Source organism: Trichoderma atroviride, chromosome 1 (assembly GCF_020647795.1).
Source record: "Trichoderma atroviride chromosome 1, complete sequence".
Taxonomy (NCBI): Eukaryota; Fungi; Ascomycota; class Sordariomycetes; order Hypocreales; family Hypocreaceae; genus Trichoderma; species Trichoderma atroviride.
In genome coordinates, this window is record NC_089400.1 from 2,725,566 (window position 1) to 2,746,930 (window position 21,365).

Genomic DNA, 21,365 nt, shown 5'->3' on the forward strand with positions numbered 1-21,365 from the left:
TAGTATCGTGTCCTAGATCTTGGATCTCGCTGGAGAGAATTGATGCTTTGTAAGACTTTCCAGTGAATCAGTAAATGTCAACGACAATCCAAGACCATGCGTAGTCAAAATATCACCCAGGATGGAGTAAAGGTCACACACTTTCTGCCTTCTTTTCTTTTTCTTCTGTGCGACATGTATCTCACAATCGCCCTATTTCAGTAAGCTATGATGGAATCACTCTGCTTTTTTACAATGGAAAATTCGTGAATTCGGATCTTGCAGATTATCCTCGAACTTGTAATGGTAATGTAGATGATTGCCCATTAGAATGACTAGTAGTGAGTGCCTGCTTTAGTCAAACCAACAGTACGAAGTTATTTTTGATGCTACCTGTGAAAGTTCCCAATGTGATTCCTTCTTTGCCGTGTACAAGTAAGATTGAATAACGCCTAAACGCTGATGCCCGCTAATGCGTCTATAAGACAACATGGCAAAACTGCTCACAGATTCCATTTCAGTATACCTTCCAAAAGGGCCTTCGCCGCTGTAACGAGCGCGATTTTTTTTTAGACTCAAGTATTTAGTATGTGCAAAAGGTAGCTTTTCTTTATAGGAACATTGCAACAGTACAGTCCGCATGCCTACAACACTGCTACTACCGTATTTCCTTGGAGAACTCGCCTATGGGGGATTGAGTATTGTTTTAGGTACATTTCTCAATTTAATATACTATTACATAGGAGGAAAGACAAACTTAGGGATCTGATCTCGCAAAATCGACTCGATCGATTATGGAGTAAGCACCACGTATATTTTTGGCATTTACATACAATTCTACGTACAAAAAAACAACAGAGACACCCAGAATCCTACAGCCGGCTGTCGCAAACTCCACTATGGGTCCCTCATAGACTCAACAATGAAGTTTAACACAACTTGTACTTAAGCCGAGATTGGCTTGGCGTCAAAATCACCAGGTATCTCCAAGTCTTTTCCAATCGACGCAGTAGAGTTTAAGCGGACCATTTTGATGCTTCCATTACTCAGCGAGCTGGCTAGACTTCATCCCCTCTCTCCTTGCATCTTACACGAGTAGACAGTCATATACTAATAAAGTTGTTATTATCGGCCTGTTTACAGCATTTCTTGGCAGTTTTTATAGTAGCACCCTGGCCAACCGAGGCCCCGATAACCTCCATGAAATCCGACCACTTGACAGACTTTCACGTGGGATAGCGCCGTGTACGTCTTGGCCAATGGTAAGATGCGGCTCGGCGTCTGTCTCGCCAATCTCACCAGATTTTCGTTGTTCCATCTCCTTTTGCTAGTAGTCAATGATGGCAAATAATGAGGTAGATATCCAACTTCGTTGCTTACCCATCCCATGGGCTAGATATATGTTGCCATTTTATAGGTACTTGTGCCGCCATCGGCGTGAACTGAATGTATACTTTATATCCTTTAAACTCTTTTGATGCCTATAGAAATGGGGCTCGAGATTGAAGAGCGTTAGTTACTACATCAGTTGTCGCACTGTATCAACTGCACGTCCTATAGTAAGTCAGAACCGTACGCTGAATTCTGGGTTTACTGTAGCAGTATTTCCCTCGTTCCGTTTAGCCATTATTGCTTCTCCTCCCTTGGCTTGATTGGGCGGGCTTGGGCGCTTGCACCGAGCCAATGGAAGGACTTCATGGCGCCCGCAACGACAAAGAAACAGAAATGAAAATGACAGCGCCTGCGCAGTCAACTTCCCAATCTGTGTGCGAGGCCTTGGTGCGATTTGGCTGCTAAGAATGCGCTATTGCGAACCCAGGCCCGCTAGTGAATGCGAGGGCGTCTGATCGTATTGTCGTCGTATAACAGCCGGCAAGCTGGAAAGGACAGTTGTGCCGCACAGTTGGCGGACGGCGCAATCCGTACGGACTAATTTCAAACGAGGCCTTTTCTGCATGTCTTGTTCCCCCATGTGACGACGACTCGCGCGGCCTCTGCTCGATTCGAGAGCTCGTCGTTGTCGTCGTCGTCACAGGCTTGCGTGAGCCAGTTATTGGGTGAGGCTGCAGGGCATGTGCTCTCGCTGCATACTTTGGGTCCGAAGGGCTGCATTGGCACCAAAGGATTCTTCTGATCGTCTTTTGGGGTTGCACTGCGGGACAGCAAACGCAGAAAGCTGTTCGTACTGTGCTCTCGTGCTGGCTTGAGCCTCCTCTACTGCAGCTGCGCTGGCGGTTGCTTACTGATGACGGCCCCAAGCGGTCGATTTAATCTTACCCGCCGCTTTTTTCGTTGCTGCCATTCGCGCGTTGATCCAGGTCCAGATCCAGAGGGTAAGATGAGACAGGTCTGCGCCTCGACGCGGGAATTTTCCCCATGTCGATGTTAAATTGCAGTAGATCGAAGCAGTGCCTACAGTATGCGGTTTATACGAGTGTTGTTGCTGGTTGCTGCTGATGGGTGCTGAAACTGTTGGGCGGCTTGCGTTGTGGTTTACGTGTTATTGTGGTATGTACGGATGTAGTACCTGTCTAGGTATCCTGGCTACGTGTATACAAGGATGCAGAATTGCTGATTACACGTTTCCATGTTGCGATAGTTTGTAATGGCCTATGAAGGGCGGCAGACGAGATAGACCCAACGTGCCGCTGTATGGGGTAACTCGAGTAATACCACCACCCAGTAGTGACGCTGCTAGCGGTCCCAGTAGCTTCGTAGGATTCGCGTAGTTACCAGTAACTCGGGGCTAAGGCTGGCGAAGGCCGAGCAAACGGGTTGATTGCTAAGCCATGCGAGAGGAGTACGAAGCAGTGCAAAAGTACTTGAAACAAGGATTATAGGCTGGGAAAAGTGTAAAACAAAAAAAAGAAAAAAAGAAAAGCGAAACAGCTAGTGGAATGTGATTTAAGCTCGAAACTGGCGAATGGCGTTCGTTGGCTGGTTGGAGAGGGTCGACGTGTCGAGACGACTGAAAGCGGGAGGTTGTCTATTGATTGGCCGCACTGGCTGGCTGACAGATTTGCTGAAGATTGATTGAATGCCAGCAGCAGCGTTGCTTTATTTGACAATTCTCAGAAAAAGCTCTTGGACATGTACCAACTGTATCATATTACTGGACAAATATCTACAAGCAGCATGGAAATAGGCCTATTCCTTGCTCTCTCGCGCACAGTATCGTCTTCCACTGTGAGCCCTGGCTGTGCCATCGCCTGGGGAAGCGGCGCCAAACGCCTGGTGGCACCTGCTGGGGCTGGCGCTGTTCCGGCCAGGCCTGAAGCGGGTTGGCGCCGAAAAGTGTGAGTCACCGGCGGGGCTTGCACAGCGCGCCCTTGGCTGGTTGTAGCCTGTACTTGCGCCTGTAGTCTCGCTCAGCGGGTGCCTAACAGCCTAGCAGGCTGCCTGGCGCCAATGCATGTTAGGGCTGCGCCTGGAGCCACTGCCCTGGCCTGGTACCGCCATCCGCGCCGCCCGGGTACGTACCCGCCAGCAGAAGTTGCTGCCTGAGAAATACATAACCGCCACAAATAATTTTTTCCCTCTTTTTTTTTCTCTTTTTCTCTTCACCCCAAGTTTTTATACCACATCAAGCAAAGCACGTTAGAAGCCTCAGGCTGCCTTCACGATGATCTAAACAAACCTCTTCCAGAGCGTTTCAGCCCCCTCCGTCAAAATTCAGTCCAACATAAACAACATTCTCCCCACTCAACCCCGTTCAGCTCACCATTTGGTCGACCTGAACTTCAGCCCTGCTTTGAATAGCATCAGCACGAGTTCCCTTCTCACCGCAAACATTTCAGATCAAGACTTTTCAGTCTTCACCACGGATTCCCAGTCAACATGGCTTCCCAACTCAGCTTTCGCCCTGCCGGCACCATCCGAGCACCTCTCCCTGAACCCCGTCGAGAATCCCCAGCAGGACTTTGTTCTGTTCGACAATCAGCCTCGTCGTCAGTCTCATAATAGGAGCAACCAATTACCTAGCCAACGTCGTCACTCTTGTCACTCTCGTCGCGAGAAGCACATCTCCCCCCGCAGTCCAGAACCAACGGGTGGCCCAGATACTTCAGGCTATTGGACATCAATCGCAATCTCCTGCTTACGGCAATCGTTTATCGAATCAGTTCTACGCATCTTCTGCTCCATCTTCAACCATTTCATTGAATCGGTCTTCTCGCAGCACTCGACCACCAGTCCCTTTGTTTCATCAGAACGGTGGTAACCAAATCCAAACCGCCAAGATGATGAACGCTGCAGGTTTGTACAATTCTTGTTCTATTTTATCTAATCTGCATTTTTACTCATATCCTACAACAGACGTCGATTTGGACGACTTCACCGTCTTTGAAGGAGGTGCCTCCACGGCCTTCTCTTCTCCGGCTGTTGGTTCCAGCTTTGATTTCAGCAGCGGCGCCTCGAGCACCGCCTCGAATCTTGGCACCGTGTCTCCTCAAGATCTGCTTGTTCAGGAGCCCTTCATGTCCGCTCCGAATTCGGCAGCCTTGACGGCCTTGACCTCTCCTTCGCTCTACAATGACAGCCCCGACTTTGATTCATATGATGTTTCTCCCAACTTTGGCACCGCAGAATTTGATAACGGCCCCAGCGACCCCTGGTTCCCTCTGTTTCCTGCTGATGTGAGCGGCACGGAGCTTGCAAATGCAAGCGCCTCGCCTTCTCAGACGCCTTTGGAATCAGAGCCTATGCGCCGATCATCATCTTCCGGCAGTGGTAGCGGTAGCGGAAGGAAGAAGTCGTCAGCCGACTCGCCTACGGGCAGCGCGCGACTCTCTTCCGTTGCTGGCGTCAACCCTCGCCGACGAGAAAAGCCCCTGCCGCCCATTGTTGTTGAGGACATGCATGACACAGTTGCCATGAAGCGAGCTCGTAATACTCTGGCTGCTCGCAAGTCGCGGGAACGCAAGGCCCAGCGATTTGAAGAGCTAGAAGAGCGTATTATGAAGCTTGAGGCAGAGCGGGATCACTGGAAGAGGATTGCCCTGTCGCAATCCGGGGTATTGGAATGAAGAAGTAATTAGGACGAGAGTTGTTTTACTTTCCTTTCGCTTATATGTTTGACTAAAACGGTTTCTGAGGGAAGAGTTTTTTTCTATTTTTGCACATTTCTTAATAGTCTTTCAGATACGTTCAATTTCATCGGTTTGACATGCAATCTTTGTTCATTTTCATGTCCTTGTGATTTAATTTGAATTATGCATTGGATCTCTAACAATCACATCAGCTGCGTTTACATTTGCTGGCCGAGTACGGAATGTATATATGTGGTTTGAATTGCTCATCTTACTGCACAACTGGCTACCTATAGACAAATAGACGTCTTGCATCCATAAAGTCACGTAATCATCCGTTGTAAGAGAATTGTAGTAATATAGGGACATATCAAGATGCCATGATGTAGAACGCTTAAAAGAAAGGAGGAGCTATTCGCTCTAATAGGAGAGAGAGCATTTAGAAAAAGGAACGACATTCAATTATAATGGCCAGGTGAAGGCCCAAAGAACTTTCCTTCAGGCAGCGTCTTGAGAAGGCAGTCGTCAGCCTCGCATCCCTGAGCGACAACGTTGTTGCCCCACCAGTCGAGGGCGATGCCGTGATAGGTGAGGCCGAAGAATTGGATAATGGCCGAGATGGCGATGCCGGCGGAGAAGGCGGCCGATAACACAAAGTTGTACTATGTGTGGAAAATGTTAGCAAAAGCGGGATATCTATAGTATGTTTTTTTGGCATTACTTACCTTTGACCATAAAGCTAAATATCGCTTCTTAACGTAGACCCATGAAAACGCGGCGACGGGCACGGCGGGCCACATGTAAGTCAAGTTGTACGGAGCCCACTGAAGGCCGCCGAACAGAAGGACCACGGGGTGTGTGCTGCGAAGCACGCGGCTCTTGGGGAAGTACTTGCCCAGGAGCCAGAAGATGACGACGACGGCGACGCCCAGGGGGAAGCCGAGCAGCGTCTCGGAGTACTGGCCGCCGACGCCCCAGATCTTCTTGGGGCCGACGGTGCCCCAGAGCACGGCGGCGGTGAAGAAGGTGTTTTCGCCGGGGCAGACGAACTTGAAGGGCGCGTCCTTTGTGCAGACGCCCTCGAGGTGGACTTGGTAGGTGACGATGCCGACGCAGACAAAGGTCGAGACGAGCGTGGGGACCATTTGCGCGAAGAAGGTGAAGCGCGGCGGGATCTTTGTGTAGTGGGCGAGCTTGAGGTCGTTGCTGAAGTAGAGGGCGTGTGAGCAGGTGACGTAGCCGTACGTCTTGAAGAAGCACATGGCGAGGGCGTTGCCTTCGACAAAGGAGCCGCCGATGAACTCGGCCAGCACGTTGAGCGAGACTTCGATGCCCGTCATGGCGTAGATGATGCCCGTGGGCACCATGAAGATGAGGCACAGGGCGATGCCGTAGAAGACGACGCCGGGGCTGGTGTGCGTGGGCCAGTGGGCGATGGCGGCGCAGCCGAGGGCCACGCTGACGACGAGGACGATCATGTACCACCACTCGGGGACTTCCCTGTACTTCTTCATCAGACGGTTGTGCACGTCGAGGATCTGGCCCTTTTCGACCTCGTCCCGCTTGGAGGGGCGGAAGCTGTTGACGAGGTCTTTGAAGCCCATGGCGATTTCGAGCCGGTGGTAGAGGAAGCCGTAGGTCAGGGCGGCGGTGTAGGCGCTGAAGAAGAACATGTAGATGATGATGTTGCCGGCGGAGAGGTAGGGAGGCGAGTAGGCTTGGTATTTTGCATTGTCGATGATGCCGCGGTCGTCGAGGATGGCGGTGACGTTGTAGCGGTTGCCGAAATGGTCGTAGGGCTTGTTCGAGTTGATTGGCAGGTAGGCGGTGTTGTACGTGTTTGTAAAGTAGACGGCGATGACGATGAACATGGAGAAGAACATGCCGATGAACAGGTTGAAAGTGCTGAAGAACGGCACCATGAGAGGGTCAACGTTGTACGTCAGGACGTTCCAGTCAAAAGTGGGAAAGGGGTTGAGTCCCAGGCCGTTGTTTGAGCCCGTGAGGTAAGTCAACCTGGAGTTGTTTGGAGCGATCCAGGTCATCCAGCTAAAGGTCGCAAGCGCTGCAAAGATGTAATTGGGGAACCAGAAATAGACAAACATGAGCGTGAAGGCGTAGAAGAAGAACTTGAACCGCGACATTGTCCAGATCTTGCCGAATGGTCCTAGGGCTGGTGCATTGCCCTCGCTGTGGAAAGCGCTGTTTAGAGCAATGGTGACGAGGGCCTGCGGCCATACACAATAGGACGGGTACACCAAGAATCTTCGGCAGATGCCAGCGAGACTGTAGCCGATAAAGTTGCTTGACAGGGCAATCAAGATCTGGTAGCCAAAGTTGATGGCCCACGACTGGTTGAAGAAGTGCGGCAGAAACTGGATCCAGACAATGTAGTGGGTGTACGGCGTGCTCTTTGCGATACTAGCCATGAGCGTAATGAGCATGTGTTCCTTCTTGTTGAAGGGGCCCGGGTTGAGGCTATGGCGGGTCCCAAAGAGCGTGATGCCCACGTCCGGCAGCGTCTTTTCCCACAGTTTCCCCAGAGGGTATGCTAGCAGCTGGGGGACATTGGACGTGACGCTGATGGCGGGCTGGCGGATGCCGAAGAAGCCATTGATGAAGGCGATGGCGCCGGAGAAGAAGATTCCCAGAACCCAGGCTCGGATGGTGGAGCAGGGCATTGTCGGGTCGTCTTTGTTGTCGACGACGCTGCGGACTTCTGCGTAGGGGGAGTTTGTGATGATGAGGGCGGCTTGGATCTTCATTTCAGAGATTTGTTGCTCGTGTTTCTCGGGCTGATCAAAGATGCCATCGTTGGCTGAGTAGGGCCAGTTAGGGATATTGAGTTGATCAACTGTGGTAGGGATGGATACTCACTGAGAAAGTCTTCGATCCTCTCTATAACGTCCAAGGGGAAATTGGGATCTCTCCAGTGCAGTTTGTAAAAGGTGTTGAGAAGCTAATTTGATCAGTCTATTGGCTCGTTGACCATGTTGAGAGTTTTGATAGCCACCTACCTCGCGCACTTCCTCAAGAGTATATGTTGCTGCGAGCTCCTTGGCCTCTAGCAAGTCGTCTTCGGTGACGTGGAGGTCGCGCTCTGCGACATTGTCTTCTTCAGTGACCTGAGGCAGCTCGTTGGATTCTTTTCGAACCTGGAGGTAGAATATTAATCATCGTCTTGTGAGTATACTCTTTTGAGTAAGAGTATCGATAGATGGCTAGGATGTTGCCATAACTGAACCGATATTTGGGGCACATACAGTGTTCTTCTCACCAAAAACACCGCTGGTGTCAGTGGAGGTGACGTGATTGACACGTTCTTCAGACATGACTGCGGTATTTCGGGCTTTGGACGGCCGTTCGAAACACTCTCCAGGCTTGACAAAGATGAATAGCTGGCTAGAATATCCGATAGGAGAGGGGTTCAGTCAATGTTATATCTCTTGTCTCACTGCAGAGTAGATAGCTTTCAGCAATTTCTCCGAGCCAAAGTTCACTTGAAAGCCGTATGAGGAAAAGAGGGAGGGGGAGCTTGATAAGGGGTTGCATCCAACACGAACGCCAGAAGCAGCATGTATGGCAGAAAAACAGTACAGAGAAGCTAAGAAGCGCCATTTTCATCCCTTGCACGGTTTGGCTTCTTGTCGTACAGTTATAGGGCCTCCACTGTGGTTTGAGACATGAGTTAGAGTTCAAGATACGTAGCTTTGGCGGAGAGGCACATGCGCCATCAAAAGCCTCCTTACATTTACATGCGATTGGATATGACCAATTTGATTACAGGTAGCTGGTAATTAGCATAAGGAATTGAAGCAGAGAGAGGATCACACAGACAAACACCTGACGGGCAATTCCATACCTACCCATGCTGTAGATGAGCTGAATCCCGGGCCATTATAGACGTAAAGAGTAAGTACAAGGGAATAAAGCAAGGTGTACCCACCAACTCTTAGATACTCAGCCAAAGCACTGAATGCATGCTCGCTTAGACCGGCTTTACATCATAAAGTGGCTATCCAAGTAGCAGCAAAGGCGGGAAAAGCCAGTAGATGCGAAAGGAAAGTAACACCGTGTGAAGGTGATCCAACATGGGTCTAAAGATCTTTTGTTCAACATGTGCGAAAGATGGTGCAATGTTGATGTGTGAGATATGTCTGGGGTCAGAATGCCAAGGGTCTCGACTCACCCACAAAGACGTATCATGAATGCTCATCTGCATAAGAAGCTCATCAATGGTGGGTGGTGAGCAATCTGGATGCGCACAATGCAGCATTGGCGTTAAGCTCTCCGCCATGGAGAAATATATTGGCAATCTGATCTTTACATCCTATGCGTATTCGCTGAACTCATCCTGCCTGAAGCGGCAATAGTGCCTAGAATTAGCATTATATGCGGCAAATGATAAAGGGTGATGGTTGAATGCAAGGTAGAGCACGATAACGAAGCGCTGCTCTGTTTTTCTATTCCCTCGTGAGCATGATGGTAGCGTTAAAGTGTGATATCCCAAGGACTGAAGCACTGATATCGAGTGCCAAGCACATTTAACCATGGGACCTTTTGGAAAGGACTCGCGCTCATGGAGCCATAGCGTCTTGGCCAGAGCAAGGCCCCTCTTCTACCAACAGCTGGGAAAGGGATGCCATCTCGTTGCTTGATCATGTGTTTATTCATTGCAGGGAGGGCTCATCGATAGCTTCTGAGTTGCGTAAACATCTTTGACTGTCGTATACGGCAGAGAAGAGAGCTTCTTCCGAGACCATGGCTCCTCTCGATAGAAGAAGGGGTTTCTAGAAAGCTATCCCTTGGCTCATGCCGCGACGTTGTATAGATACTGACAATGAGACAAACATCAATTCCACGCTATGGCTTGAGGTTTATAGCACAGAGTTGGGTAATTTACTGTCGTTCAATGTTTTGTGAAGAATATGTGTGACCCCAGCCGGCAACAAGGATCAGGGCAAGACACAGTGATAGGAGCTTGGCGAAAGCATTCGAGGGGAAAAGGAACTTTTGAAGAACGTGTTCCGTGTGAGCGGTTGTGCAGCTAACCCGAGATTACAGTGAAACAAAAGACTGCGCCTCCAACGGGAAGACCGTACCGAGCGCTGGAGGGTGGCGGTTGATTCGAGCCTGGCCCAGGAGTTGGTTGCACCACGATTGTTGGCCGTTTGGTAGCAAACATCCGTACAGACTTATGCCTCGTCCGCATCCGAGGGGACTTTTGTCCTTGTCGGCGAGACTGCTGTATAAGCCCTATAGACGCAATAGGGCCATGCAGAGGCAAACATGCAAGTTGGTTGGACACCCTGGCTGGAAGTGGATGATCAGTGGGGTGGACGACAAACACAAATTGATGCTTATCTGCGACTGTATCTGCACCGTCTCTAGGCAAATTGGGGCTCCGCCTATAGGAGCTGGGAGGCCTTTTGCCGAGATTTTTACGGCCTTTGAGCTCGTGATGCGCCAGGCCTTGAAGGGCATGTTGGGCATATTCGGCATACTATTTCCAGCAGCAATTCTCACGAGGCACAGTCTTGAAGTGGTAGGAGCAGGGTTGGAAGATCCATGTCGCTTTTTGGGGGCGGGAGATCAGCCTGGCGCTAGAAACAAAGTTTGGTCCGTGCGCCGACTATCTCCAATCATGCATTCCAGAGTACTCTGCAGGTATCTTATCGGCCCATAATAGCGCAATTCTATCGGTGATTCTGAATCGCAGAGAACTTGCAGTATACATGCCGTCTGATAGTGCTAGCAATATCACCACAAGACATTCTGAGCTGTATTTTTGCCTCTGCCACAGGCCTTGCGTCAACTTGTCCAGCTGCTTGGGTCTTCATAACGAATAGCCTCGAGTCCTGTGGCGTTCTCGCCCGGAACGGATCGACCCTCCGATCAATACAGACGCCACATGCATTCACTATCTACGGAGTAGGCACCGTAACAAGGCGCTTAGTGCGCCATGAATTCCCCCATGCCGCTTGGGGGCCTTGGCCGCCGTTCTAGAACCAGGCGCCCAGAAACGCAAAAGTCCAGTCAAGAGCTACTAGTTGGCTGTCATTCTGCAAATGGCCGAGTAGTTGAACGCACTGAGCGGTGATGCCAAGCAAGACGCTATTGATGAGCAATCCGCAGTCAGTGATCACGCAAAGCCCAGCATGTCCAAGATTGGCAGGACTTTAAGCAGTCGCAAGACCTCCCTTGTTTAGTATCAGAATAGAACACCAGCAGCCCAGGACTAGCCAAACCTCGATAGATAATCATTATAGTCTTGATAGATAATCATTATAGTCTTCAACAGGGTGATGAATAATCCCTGGTAGCTGAGAGGTAGACTTGGTGGAGGGACGATTTGGAGTAGGGGTCCCAGACCTACTATATGATGTAGATGTCTATTTCTCCATACATGGACTACTACAGTGAATAAATCAACAACAAGAACGGGGCTCACAAAAATTGAATGTTGTTGTATATGAGCCCGGGTATGAAGCCATGTATTACCTAAGAAGGCAGGCGTTTGCAGATCGCATCTTCGACGACCCCGCCATTAGATACCTTTGATATGACGTTTTTTCGCCTTTTCTCCGCCCAATGGCCAAAGTGCACGTTTGTCTTACGTCTTTATATATATTATTCTCATTGATTAGAAAACCAAGATTCCCATCATCCATCAAGCCTTGTTGAGGTATTTGCGGAATTATTGCAATGGGCAAAAAGCGAGTGCTTGTTAGCTACGGAGTTCATGTCGACGCTGTTGCGGGCTGGCTTGGCTCTTATGGCGGAGAGGACTCAACCAACGATATAAGCCGAGGTAGGTGCCATATACGCAATGAGAGATTTTGATATAAAGATAGAGGCGTTTTGACAATGATTTCTTATTTTAATTGTAACAAGGCATATTTGCTGGTACCGTTGGCACACAGCGGCTGCTTAAGCTCTTTCGCAAATATGACATAAAGACCACTTGGTTCATTCCAGGGCACAGTCTCGACTCGTTCCCGGAAGACATGAAGGCCGTGAGAGACGCTGGCCATGAGATTGGCTTGCATGGCTACTCTCACGAGAATCCGACCGCCATGACGATGGAGCAGCAGCGGCAAGTATTAGATAAGACGTACCGCCAGCTTGCCGAATTTACCGGCAAACCGCCCAGGGGTAGTGTCGCACCATGGTAAGCTTAAGATTTCTGTCACAAAGCCCCTGGCGTGAGTCAGAATTTGTTCTTTGACGCTGTTACAGGTGGGAGACCAGCCGCGAAGGTGCCCAGCTTCTGTTGGACTATGGAATCGAGTACGACAGTAGCATGAGCCATCACGACTGCCAGGCCTACTATCTGCCTGTGGGAACATCTTGGACCAAAATTGACTATTCCAAGAATGCCGAGTCGTGGATGAAACCCCTTGATATGGGTACCAGCACGGGCTTGGTCGAGATTCCATCGAATTGGTACTTGGATGACCTGCCGCCAATGATGTTCATCAAGAAAGCACCCAACAGTCACGGTTTTGTAAACGCTCGAGACGTCGAGGACATTTGGCGCGATCATTTTGACTACTTTTATCGCGAATACGACGAGTTCATTTTCCCTGTGACTATTCACCCAGATGTATCGGGCCGACCGCATGCTTTACTCATGCATGAGAGGTGCGTGAAAGATTTCATAAAGGACGCATTGCAACATTTAAACTGACAATTGACACCTTACAAGACTGATTGAATATTTCAAGAAGCATGAAGGAGTCGAATTCGTAACGAATGAAGAAATCTGTGATGATTTCAAAAGCAAAAACAAATCCGCGCCAGGAGCCATAATGCCGGCAGAGCGAGGCGCTATGCTACGAAAGGACGCATGAGGAGATTGAAGCTCAAAATGGATGAGGAGATGTTATGTTGTGGAAGCTTTAGAAAAAGCCTAAAGAACCGTATGTGTGAAGAAATACTTGATGTTTCTTAACATGTCGAATTGACGGATTGTATTCAGTTACCGTTGGTCCAAGGATTCGGTTGTTGACAGCGACGCTTAATCGGACTTCGGATCAGTTAACGGTACCCTTCTATCCGAGGATGTCCCTTCTCTCGTCTACTTCCTTGAATCTAAAAATAGGGGTTGCCATGCCATGATACGCCTAGTGTTTTGGAGCATTAGACTTTCCAATGACTCGCTGGGGAAAAGATTCCGAGGCCGAAAGGCGAGGTGCGGGATGCGTGTTCTAGAATATTCTCAACGCTGTGAACCTGCATTATTTGGAACAACGAGCATCATCTTTCTCTCTCTCTTCTGTTCTTTACGTGACAATAATAAATAAACTCAAACAGTAAGTAGTATTGTATTTTGAAATATTGTTTGTAATTCGGTGTATTAGTAGACCTGCGTCTCCCTTGGCCTTTAGCCCCGGACATAAAAAAATCTCTTAGCGCTCAATAGTTCGTTCACGACTTGGACCTCATCACCACTCCACTCATGGTTGGCAGGTTTTTCTCATTTCTCGTATTATATGGAATGCATCGTTGGCTGCAGAGCTAACGGGGTAATTTAAACAGACCCGTGCTCGTGGCAAATTGAATTCCCAACAGCGCTCTCAATGTCACATGTAGTATACAGTACAGTAGGTGGCAACTGGAAGTCGCCGAATGGCAGGCAGCAAAAGACACGGACACCTCCACAGCCAGCATAATGGCCACTGCAAGGGCAAAGCAAAAAGGGGCAATTGCAAAGCGAGCGATACCCCATCGAACCATTCGATCCAGGCGGCAAAGCAGCAGAAATCCCCGATTCCAGGGCCCGTGGCTCGGCCATTGCCTGAACGGGCCCAAGTTAGCGGCGTCTCATCTTGGTAGACCCGGAGGCTGCGGGCAAATGGGAGCCACCCGGCACGTTGGTGCCAGGCTAGGAATCTTGGGATCTCGTTAAAAGGGCCGCCATGGCCGTTGCAGACGCGAGCTTTTGGCTTCTTTTCTGTTTCTGCCAGTCATTCACTCATTATCCAAGATTGCTCCGGTGATCGTCCATTCGCTCATTTGCTGCTGAACGCTCAAGGCTGTTGAAGTCCATCGTCAACTTGAACTCTCTCGCCCCGTTCACTTCACTTACACGTTGAAACAAAAACCATCAACAACAAAAACGTCAACCATGGCTGTTCGATCCCTCGCCGCGACTCTCCTCCTGGCCGTCTCGGCCCTGGCCAAGACGGACCTTGCCGGCTGCACTTACACCGACACCGTCGTCCAGCCCAGCGGCCTGCCTGGCTACGACGCCTATGCCAGCCGCATCTGGTACGTCCCCGGCACCGGCGAGCTCTGCGACTTCCTGGACTGCGGCGGCGGCCGGGCCCCCCCGAAGACGGACGTCCCGGGATGCCCGCTGTACTCGGGCACCGCCACCTACTCGCCCAGCTACCTCGACCTCCAGACCAAGGCCGTGGATGCTGCCGCCACCTCCTCCGCCGAGGCCTCTGCTACCGGCGAGACCCTGGTGATCGTCAAGGCCACCACCGCCAAGGCCACCACCGCCGAGGCCACGACCCTGGCTACCTCTGTTGCCGTTTCCCAGTCTGCCTCTGCTGCCGTTACCACCGCCGCTCCCGTCGTCTCCAGCGGCTCGTCCACGGCCACTGCCTCCAGGGGACTCTCCACCGGCACTCCTGGCCACAACGGCAACGGCACCTCCTCTGGCGCCCACCCCACCAGCTCTGTTCCCGCCAACGGTGCTGCTCCTAACGCTGCTGGCATTGTCGGATCCGTCCTGGCTGCTGGTGTCGTTGCCGCCGTTGCTCTGCTGTAAATGGTGGATCAGAAGACATGTGTTTTGTGCTCGTTCTAGAGCTGACTGTCAACTCGAATACATGGTTAATGAGGGGAAGATGGAACTAGGGATGTTAATACATTATCAATGAAGCTCTATTTTGGAGATTTCGACAATTCACATGTATCTGTAGTGATGGTGATGTAAATGAGTGCTCCATGCCATGAATGTGCCTGCCCCGTAAAGAAATATCCCCTAAATATTGCAGGATATATATAGCAGCAAACGTGTAAAGCTGATACAGCAAATGTTTCCCAAAGACAATCATCTACATGAGTATAAAAATATTTATCCAGTTCATTAAGAACAGTCGATGGCAAGAGTCAGTGGCTTATTTTCCGAGATATGCGGTATAAAGTCACACCAGGCAAAGGTATCACAAGAGGATTTTAGCCGTAATACCAGACTTTTATCATTGATCAGCGGTGATATTATCCAGGATATGTTCCGAGAGGTGTAATACAAAGTCACACAAATTAGAGTGTTACAAAATAAGTGTATGAATATTAGTATATGTTACTATTGCAAATAAGCTGTATGCGGCCTATGGCGGAAGCATTAAATACAGAAATAGAACCCGACTCATGGGCTGGAAAAGAAATATCACTTACCTAGCCAATTGTATGTACCTTCTTCCTCAAAAGTATTTTGCATACGACGCGACTGGATTATCTACGAACCATGCCTGTACTGCTTGCGACACGAATTGCGATGAAAATTCCCACCCCTTTGCCCCATGGGGCGGGACAACACATGGCTTGCACTTTACCTTATTTCCGGGTTTCAATTACCAGGTCTGCATTACAAACACTCTCTCGAAATATCTGCCAAAGCTAATATGCCGCCCTTTCACAGACGACCTTATACTATTAATAATAGAGTGTACCCTCGAAACGAAGCCACTATAGACGAGCATACTATGGGTGCTTCCTTGCCTCGATATCTCGACTTAAAAGTACACTAAGCAGTTCGCGAACGCGCTTACGATGGAATCACCGTCGTCGGGGCATACAGGCGAACATATCCTTCTACCATCTTTCAGGGAGAAAAAAGAGACAAGCCTTTCAACTGGCAGCGACCTACTGCCCAAATCATCAACAACCATCTCTATATCGAGTGCTTTCCAGGATATGATTACGTAGAGCACTACGCTGGGGCCATTGCCAGTTTCCTCGGCATTCAGCAGCGTCAAGGAGGCATGTTGACACCTCCGTCTAGGGTGTCTTTCCAACCAGCCTCTTGCTCCGACACCCAAACCGCTCTCAAGGCTACTAATATTTGTGAATTCCCAGAAAGGGTTGACATTGTAGTTCTCGGCATGGTCCATCGCATGGAGCGGCTGATCGGCCCCGTGGATTGGGCTGGGGACGGCTGCTTTGCCTGGAAGGTGCGCCAATTCAATGGCCGTAAAGTGGCATTCCTAGGCTTTCGGCCTGCGTTTTGGGGCGATATCTCCGGAGAAGTCGTACACTATCTTGCGTCTCGGTGTGGTGTGCGTGAGGTTCTCTACCTTGGCAAGCTGGGAAGCGTTAAGAAGGGACTGAGGCCAAACACTTTGCTGGCAACCGGAGGGCTTTCGTACGTGCGTGGCCAAGCCGTGGAATGGGAAAATGTTCTTGAGGGTTCAGTTGCCCGTGTGGCTCAAGCCTGTACAGTTACAGGGAATCACTTAACTTTGGGGAGCGTCCTGCATGAAACGAAGCATTGGCTCGCAACGTTGCCGAGTTCTGTTGACTTTGTCGATCCCGAGGTGGGAATGATGGCCCAGGCAGCGGTTCAAAGTGGCATCCGGTTTGGGTACCTTCATATCATTTCGGATAATGTGGCCGAAAAGTACGACGAGGATCTCTCGAATGAGAGGATGCGGAGTGTCCTGACAGGGAGGTCTAAGCTTTATGAAGTCGTGCAAGATGTTTTAGAGCACCATCTCTCCTCGGTCGTAGGGAGAAGCCCGTAAAATATAGCCGTATTCCCACTTACCACATCTACTACATCTACTACATTCTGCAACACCTGCAACATGTTTCATCGTGTTCTAAACTCCTTAATAAAACTACCTAGGTAGTGTATGGTTACTTTTTGCTAGGTCCATCGCGTCCCAGACTGCTCCCCGAAAATTGATAAACACCACGATAGCCTGCAACCTTTTCTTCCAACTGATGCATCGCAATCTGCCCCAGCTTGGCATCCTTATAGAGCAAAATCCCGGCTGGATTCTTGACATCCAGCAATGCACCGAGAGCGCCTTCGTAACCAGCATCCACAACACCCGCCGTGAGTGTGGCACCAGACCGCCATAGTGACGACCTCACAAACACCTGGCCCATGCAGTCCAATGGGACCGAGACAGTTTCGTTGAATTCGACGAGATAGGCCCCTTGGCGTAGTTTAATAGTGCCAGTTTCTTTGTCAAAGCGTAGCTCGCAAGTAGTGGCAGCTTGTCGATGCGAATTGTCAAAGTCGATTGTGGCCGGTGAGGTCCATGTTAAGACACGACGCAAAGAGAGGTCGACGCCACATGGCTGTTGCTGTTGCAGAGCAGATCGTAGGTTGCGCACTATGCCCTGCTTCACGATTGAAGCCCCGCTTAGTAGCATTGGTGGTTGATGGTCGTAGTAGTCAAAACCCAGAAGACCAAGGAGAAAATAGGTTTATCGTGGAGTGCGGGGAGTGTTGGCGAAAGAAAAGGTGCAAGGTGCTCTACGAACTAGCAAGGTGCTCTACGAACTAGGTACCTGACCTACGAAAACATCCATATACGGAGTACATGTACTTCAACTATCCCTCGGGTGAATGCAGCCAGGCGGTGAAGGTAGCGGCAGCCTGCTGGCACAAGCAAATGTGTTGGCTCGAGTGAGTGTGCCCAGAAAGGTTCAGAGTCCCAGAACCAACAGGCAATGTTGCTACCAAGCTGGACGAGTAAAATCCGGCTCTATTTTTATTTGCTGTGGGGGGGGTTTTGGAGGCCAAGTACTCCCGTAGTTAAGCACCTACGACCATATCCATTGGAAAAGATGGGATCCCGTCAATAGCTTTCCCCAAGCTCGATGTCTTGTAACAGACATAGCAGTAAGGGTTGCTCAAGCCCGAAACACACAATCTCATTCCTTTAGATATACTTTATACCATCATCAATATCAGATAGATCGTCGTCATTGAAGACAACAGATGGCCTTTCTCCTCTTCGCTTTATGCTAGCCATCGCGCTACGTTTTCACATATTATCTGACTAAGGGGGTAGGATTGACGTCTTCATATATATGCCTGATCATTAGCAAATTATAATCTTCATTTAAATATCTAGATTTCTTTAGTAAAGTCTGGCAAATGCACAAAAGCCGTTATCAAACAGCTACTGGACCGCATCAAACATCACCTCGCTCTTCATAAGATTGCGTCCGGTCGCGTTCGAGTCTTCGAACCACGACTCCCGCTGGATTGGGAAGGGGGGATTGAAAGATTGTCTCAGACGCTTGGAACTGCTAAAGCTCGATGTGAAGCTCGAGATAAAACTCATAGAGGGGCCATCGCCGGATTCATGGCTCGCATCTGGTTCCGCCTCTTGAGAATCGTCTTTTGTGCAAGGAAAGAGAGGAACAGTAGGCGCTTCGCCCGCATCTTCCAAGTCGTACGAACTAGCGATTGCAATGTGTTGCCGGAGTTCGCCATCAGCGTCCTGCAAAGCAATGTGTTGTGCGGGATCCACATCATCACGAGGCGTTGGGTTATCATCTTCATTTGGTTCAGCTGCGTCTGCCTGAGCAGCGGCCGTCCTCGTCTGAGATGCTCTGGCGTTTGCGCTTTGAACGAAGCTATCACGATGCTGTTTTGCCAAGTCCCTGGCGTTTCTAAACGCAGTGGCCCCACGGCGAAAATCATCTATATTGCCAGTCATAGCCCATGCGTCTACCAGAGTCATGTGGTACTCAGGCCGCCCATCTGGGGCCGACGGCGCCGTCATGTGGTGGGCGTAAAGTTTCAGCGCGCCGTCGTGGTAGGTCGAGCTGAATACATAGGCACTGCTGCCGTATTCTAGCCCATCTTTGCCATAGTTTTGCAACGCATGTATAGCACGGGCTCCAAATGCTCCATGATAACGCGCTTGCCGTACTGCTACAGCAACACCGCCATTTGGGCCTTTAACCTCCATAAAAAAGTTGGGTGCCATAGGCTTGTCCTGCATGGTTGACGGTATGATCTCACCGGCGAGATCGTTACGGATCGATCGGTCAAGCTCTTCAGGGTAGGCGCCGTAATAGATATCTGGATTCGCCGGGGCCAGCGTGCCGTCTGTGAGCGGTCGAAGATTCCCAAACAATGTATTCAGAGCCATAGGGTGATCGGGTTGCCTAGCTCCAATGATTACTGGAACTACATGTGCTTTCACATCATCTTCGTCCTTGGACTGATCGTTGGAAATTTGAAATGTTTCAAATACGCTATTGGAAAACGTGGACGGTGAGAGAGACCGCCTTGGAACTGCAAGGGCCGCTCTCGTATCTTCCAGGTCGGGCTTTCGCGATCTCCAGGTTGGATGAATGGCATGATCCGTCAAATGCTGTTCGAAGCCGCGGCTATATGGGGTTGCCGACTCTTTGGTCGTGGTCGACTTTGAGGTTACTGGACGGGTGGTTGGATTGGTGGACTTGGTTGCTTGGCTTCGCGGAGGGGAGCTCACAACGACCGCGGGTTGATGGTTGTCTGGTGCGGGAGGATATCCCCGGAGATGACGCAAATCTGGACCGCCGTGTCTCGCAAATCGTACAAGCTCTACAGCGACAGCAGGCGTAAAGTCCTTGGCAAGCTCTGTCGGAGGTGGAGGATATGAAGGACGAGTCCAGGTGCGCCTTTCAAGTTCTTCTATAGCACTGTGGATGAGAGGGATCTCGGACAGTCTATCCCAAAACTCTGGCGGATATTTCCATTGACCGACATCTTCAAGGGGCTGCCCGGGCTTAGGCTCCTTCGCCAGATGGTCAGTTTCGGGCGGAGAGTCATCGGCGCGTTGCTTCTTTCCGCCGTTGGTCAGAAATTGCTCTTGAGACGAGGGCTTGTCGGTACGGTGTCGTTTTCGGCCGTGTATTCTCTCCATGGGCGGCTCTGATGGAGATCAAGAAAACACCAGAGGAAAAGTTCAGCAAGATGGGGGAGGGAGGCTACTGATTACGGCCGCGTTGGGTGAGCGTCGCGCGATTCTGTTGCGGACGCTCGTGCTCCGTGGCGCGCGCGGGGAAAACACTTTGAACCGTGGCGCGCATGCATGCCGTTGCAGTGTCACATCTTCTAGGGGCGATATAGACCGGTGATTTGCTCGCTTCAGCAAAGTTGGCCCGTCACGTCGTGGGCGATGGATGAGCTGGATGAGCTGGCATCGCCAATCCGCCTACTAGTGCTACAACTGTTTATCGCACAGTTTGTCATGTGACCCGATGCTAAATGGCCCCTTCAGTACCTGATATCCTAGTACAAGTGCCTATGACCAGCAGGGACTTGAAAATTTACTGACATGTAGATCTGTGAACATCGCAGATGGCAAATGTTGAATGGTGCAGCTCACACCTCGCCTTGTACAATTACATGACGAAAACAAGCCTCTTTGTCACAAATTCGGACCTCGAATGCTAATTTCAAGTGCCCTTTGATTTTCCACATTTCAACTTCAGCAGCGAGAAGAGCCAGATTTGCCAAAGATGGCCGAGACTGAGTCTTTGTTTGGCGCCGAGTTACCCACTTCTCGCCGGAGGGCGACGGTGCAGATCGCCCCGAGAGAAGCACGGCGGCGGACTCGGGAAGCGGAAGACACCCGGCCGTAAGCCGCTAGCGTACGTTCCTGGCCAGGGGATAGTTGAGTTTTTGCAATCTTGGTCTTTGCCGGGGCTAGGAGGCACACAATTCGGGACCGACTCAGGGATCGACATTGGCCACTTCCGGTCCCTATCCGGTCCCTATCCGGATGGCATCACTGCTGCAATGCAGAGTCGAGTTTGTAAGCCTCGTTCATGGTGCCAGTAATGAGATGAACAAGCCGGATGAAAAATTAAGCGAAAACTTGGGCAGCTTCGTAGCAATACGAAGATGGGGTATTGGGGGCCGTGTTATCGCGGCATGTCTCGTGCAAGCAATTGCGAGCCATTGGCTAAAGGGGTCTGTTTTTACATATCCTGCCTGTCATCCTATCTGTCTCTTTTGTTTCCCTTTATTGACATGTTTCAAAAGAACAACTCCCCCTTCCGCCACCCAAACAAGCAGAGGATAGCTAAGCTATAAAGACAAATTTAATAGGGTCAATTGAAGTATTCAAAAACCACCTATTTTGCTCGAGGTTTGCTTTGCATGTCTTTCTCGTCTATACAAAAAATCCCGGCATATGTATTTAGCTTCCACCAAGCTTAAAACAAGAAACATCTCTTTATTCGCCACTCGGCCAAGGTTTCGATGGAACATTTCGCCTTGTCCGTTCCGGGATGCTCCGAGGTTGAGGCTCATTTGTCAGACTAAATAGACGCTGAAGAGATGAAGCTTGTTAGCGCTGGCGCACCGTTTAATCCCGACTATAG

General features: G+C 50.2%; 6 protein-coding genes across 7 annotated transcripts; 4 read left to right on the plus strand and 2 right to left on the minus strand.

Moving 5' to 3' along the window:
* Nucleotides 1–3,387: 3,387 nt before the first annotated feature.
* TrAtP1_001013 (uncharacterized protein) lies at nucleotides 3,388–5,003 on the plus strand (the record flags this gene model as incomplete). Its single annotated transcript, XM_066110823.1, has 2 exons — nucleotides 3,388–3,451; nucleotides 4,294–5,003. 2 exons carry the CDS (start codon nucleotides 3,388–3,390, stop codon nucleotides 5,001–5,003), a joined length of 774 nt encoding a protein of 257 aa, XP_065966896.1.
* A 6,594-nt stretch (nucleotides 5,004–11,597) lies between these two features.
* TrAtP1_001014 (uncharacterized protein) lies at nucleotides 11,598–13,241 on the plus strand. Of its 2 annotated transcripts, none has more exons than XM_066110825.1 (3): nucleotides 11,598–12,177; nucleotides 12,246–12,650; nucleotides 12,715–13,241. In XM_066110825.1, exons 1-3 carry the CDS (start codon nucleotides 12,014–12,016, stop codon nucleotides 12,857–12,859), a joined length of 714 nt encoding a protein of 237 aa, XP_065966898.1. In that variant the 5' UTR covers nucleotides 11,598–12,013; the 3' UTR covers nucleotides 12,860–13,241. The 2 variants fall into 2 exon arrangements, with proteins under 2 accessions (XP_065966898.1, XP_065966897.1); XM_066110824.1 differs by having other exon boundaries at nucleotides 11,598–11,817; nucleotides 11,901–12,177; nucleotides 12,246–13,241.
* A 722-nt stretch (nucleotides 13,242–13,963) lies between these two features.
* TrAtP1_001015 (uncharacterized protein) lies at nucleotides 13,964–15,009 on the plus strand. Its single transcript, XM_014090948.2, has one exon. It carries the CDS (start codon nucleotides 14,137–14,139, stop codon nucleotides 14,785–14,787), a length of 651 nt encoding a protein of 216 aa, XP_013946423.1. The 5' UTR covers nucleotides 13,964–14,136; the 3' UTR covers nucleotides 14,788–15,009.
* Nucleotides 15,010–16,006: 997 nt separating this feature from the next.
* TrAtP1_001016 (uncharacterized protein) lies at nucleotides 16,007–16,765 on the plus strand (the record flags this gene model as incomplete). The annotated part of the gene is made up of 1 exon (XM_014090949.2): nucleotides 16,007–16,765. The coding sequence occupies one exon, from the start codon at nucleotides 16,007–16,009 to the stop codon at nucleotides 16,763–16,765; it is 759 nt and encodes a 252-aa protein (XP_013946424.2).
* Nucleotides 16,766–16,880: 115 nt separating this feature from the next.
* Nucleotides 16,881–17,405, minus strand: TrAtP1_001017 (uncharacterized protein; the record flags this gene model as incomplete). Its single annotated transcript, XM_014090950.2, has 1 exon — nucleotides 16,881–17,405. One exon carries the CDS (start codon nucleotides 17,403–17,405, stop codon nucleotides 16,881–16,883), a length of 525 nt encoding a protein of 174 aa, XP_013946425.1.
* Nucleotides 17,406–18,160: 755 nt separating this feature from the next.
* On the minus strand, nucleotides 18,161–19,900 carry TrAtP1_001018 (uncharacterized protein; the record flags this gene model as incomplete). The annotated part of the gene is made up of 1 exon (XM_014090563.2): nucleotides 18,161–19,900. One exon carries the CDS (start codon nucleotides 19,898–19,900, stop codon nucleotides 18,161–18,163), a length of 1,740 nt encoding a protein of 579 aa, XP_013946038.2.
* Between the last annotated feature and the right edge of the window lie 1,465 nt (nucleotides 19,901–21,365).

Coding starts and splice junctions, on each gene's coding strand:
- TrAtP1_001014 (XM_066110824.1), top strand. CDS start 11,712: ATGGGCAAAAAGCGAGTGCTTGTTAGCTACGGAGTTCATGTCGACGCT. Junction 11,818..11,900: donor AACCAACGATATAAGCCGAG/GTAGGTGCCATA, acceptor AATTGTAACAAG/GCATATTTGCTGGTACCGTT. Junction 12,178..12,245: donor AGGGGTAGTGTCGCACCATG/GTAAGCTTAAGA, acceptor ACGCTGTTACAG/GTGGGAGACCAGCCGCGAAG.
- TrAtP1_001015 (XM_014090948.2), top strand. CDS start 14,137: ATGGCTGTTCGATCCCTCGCCGCGACTCTCCTCCTGGCCGTCTCGGCC.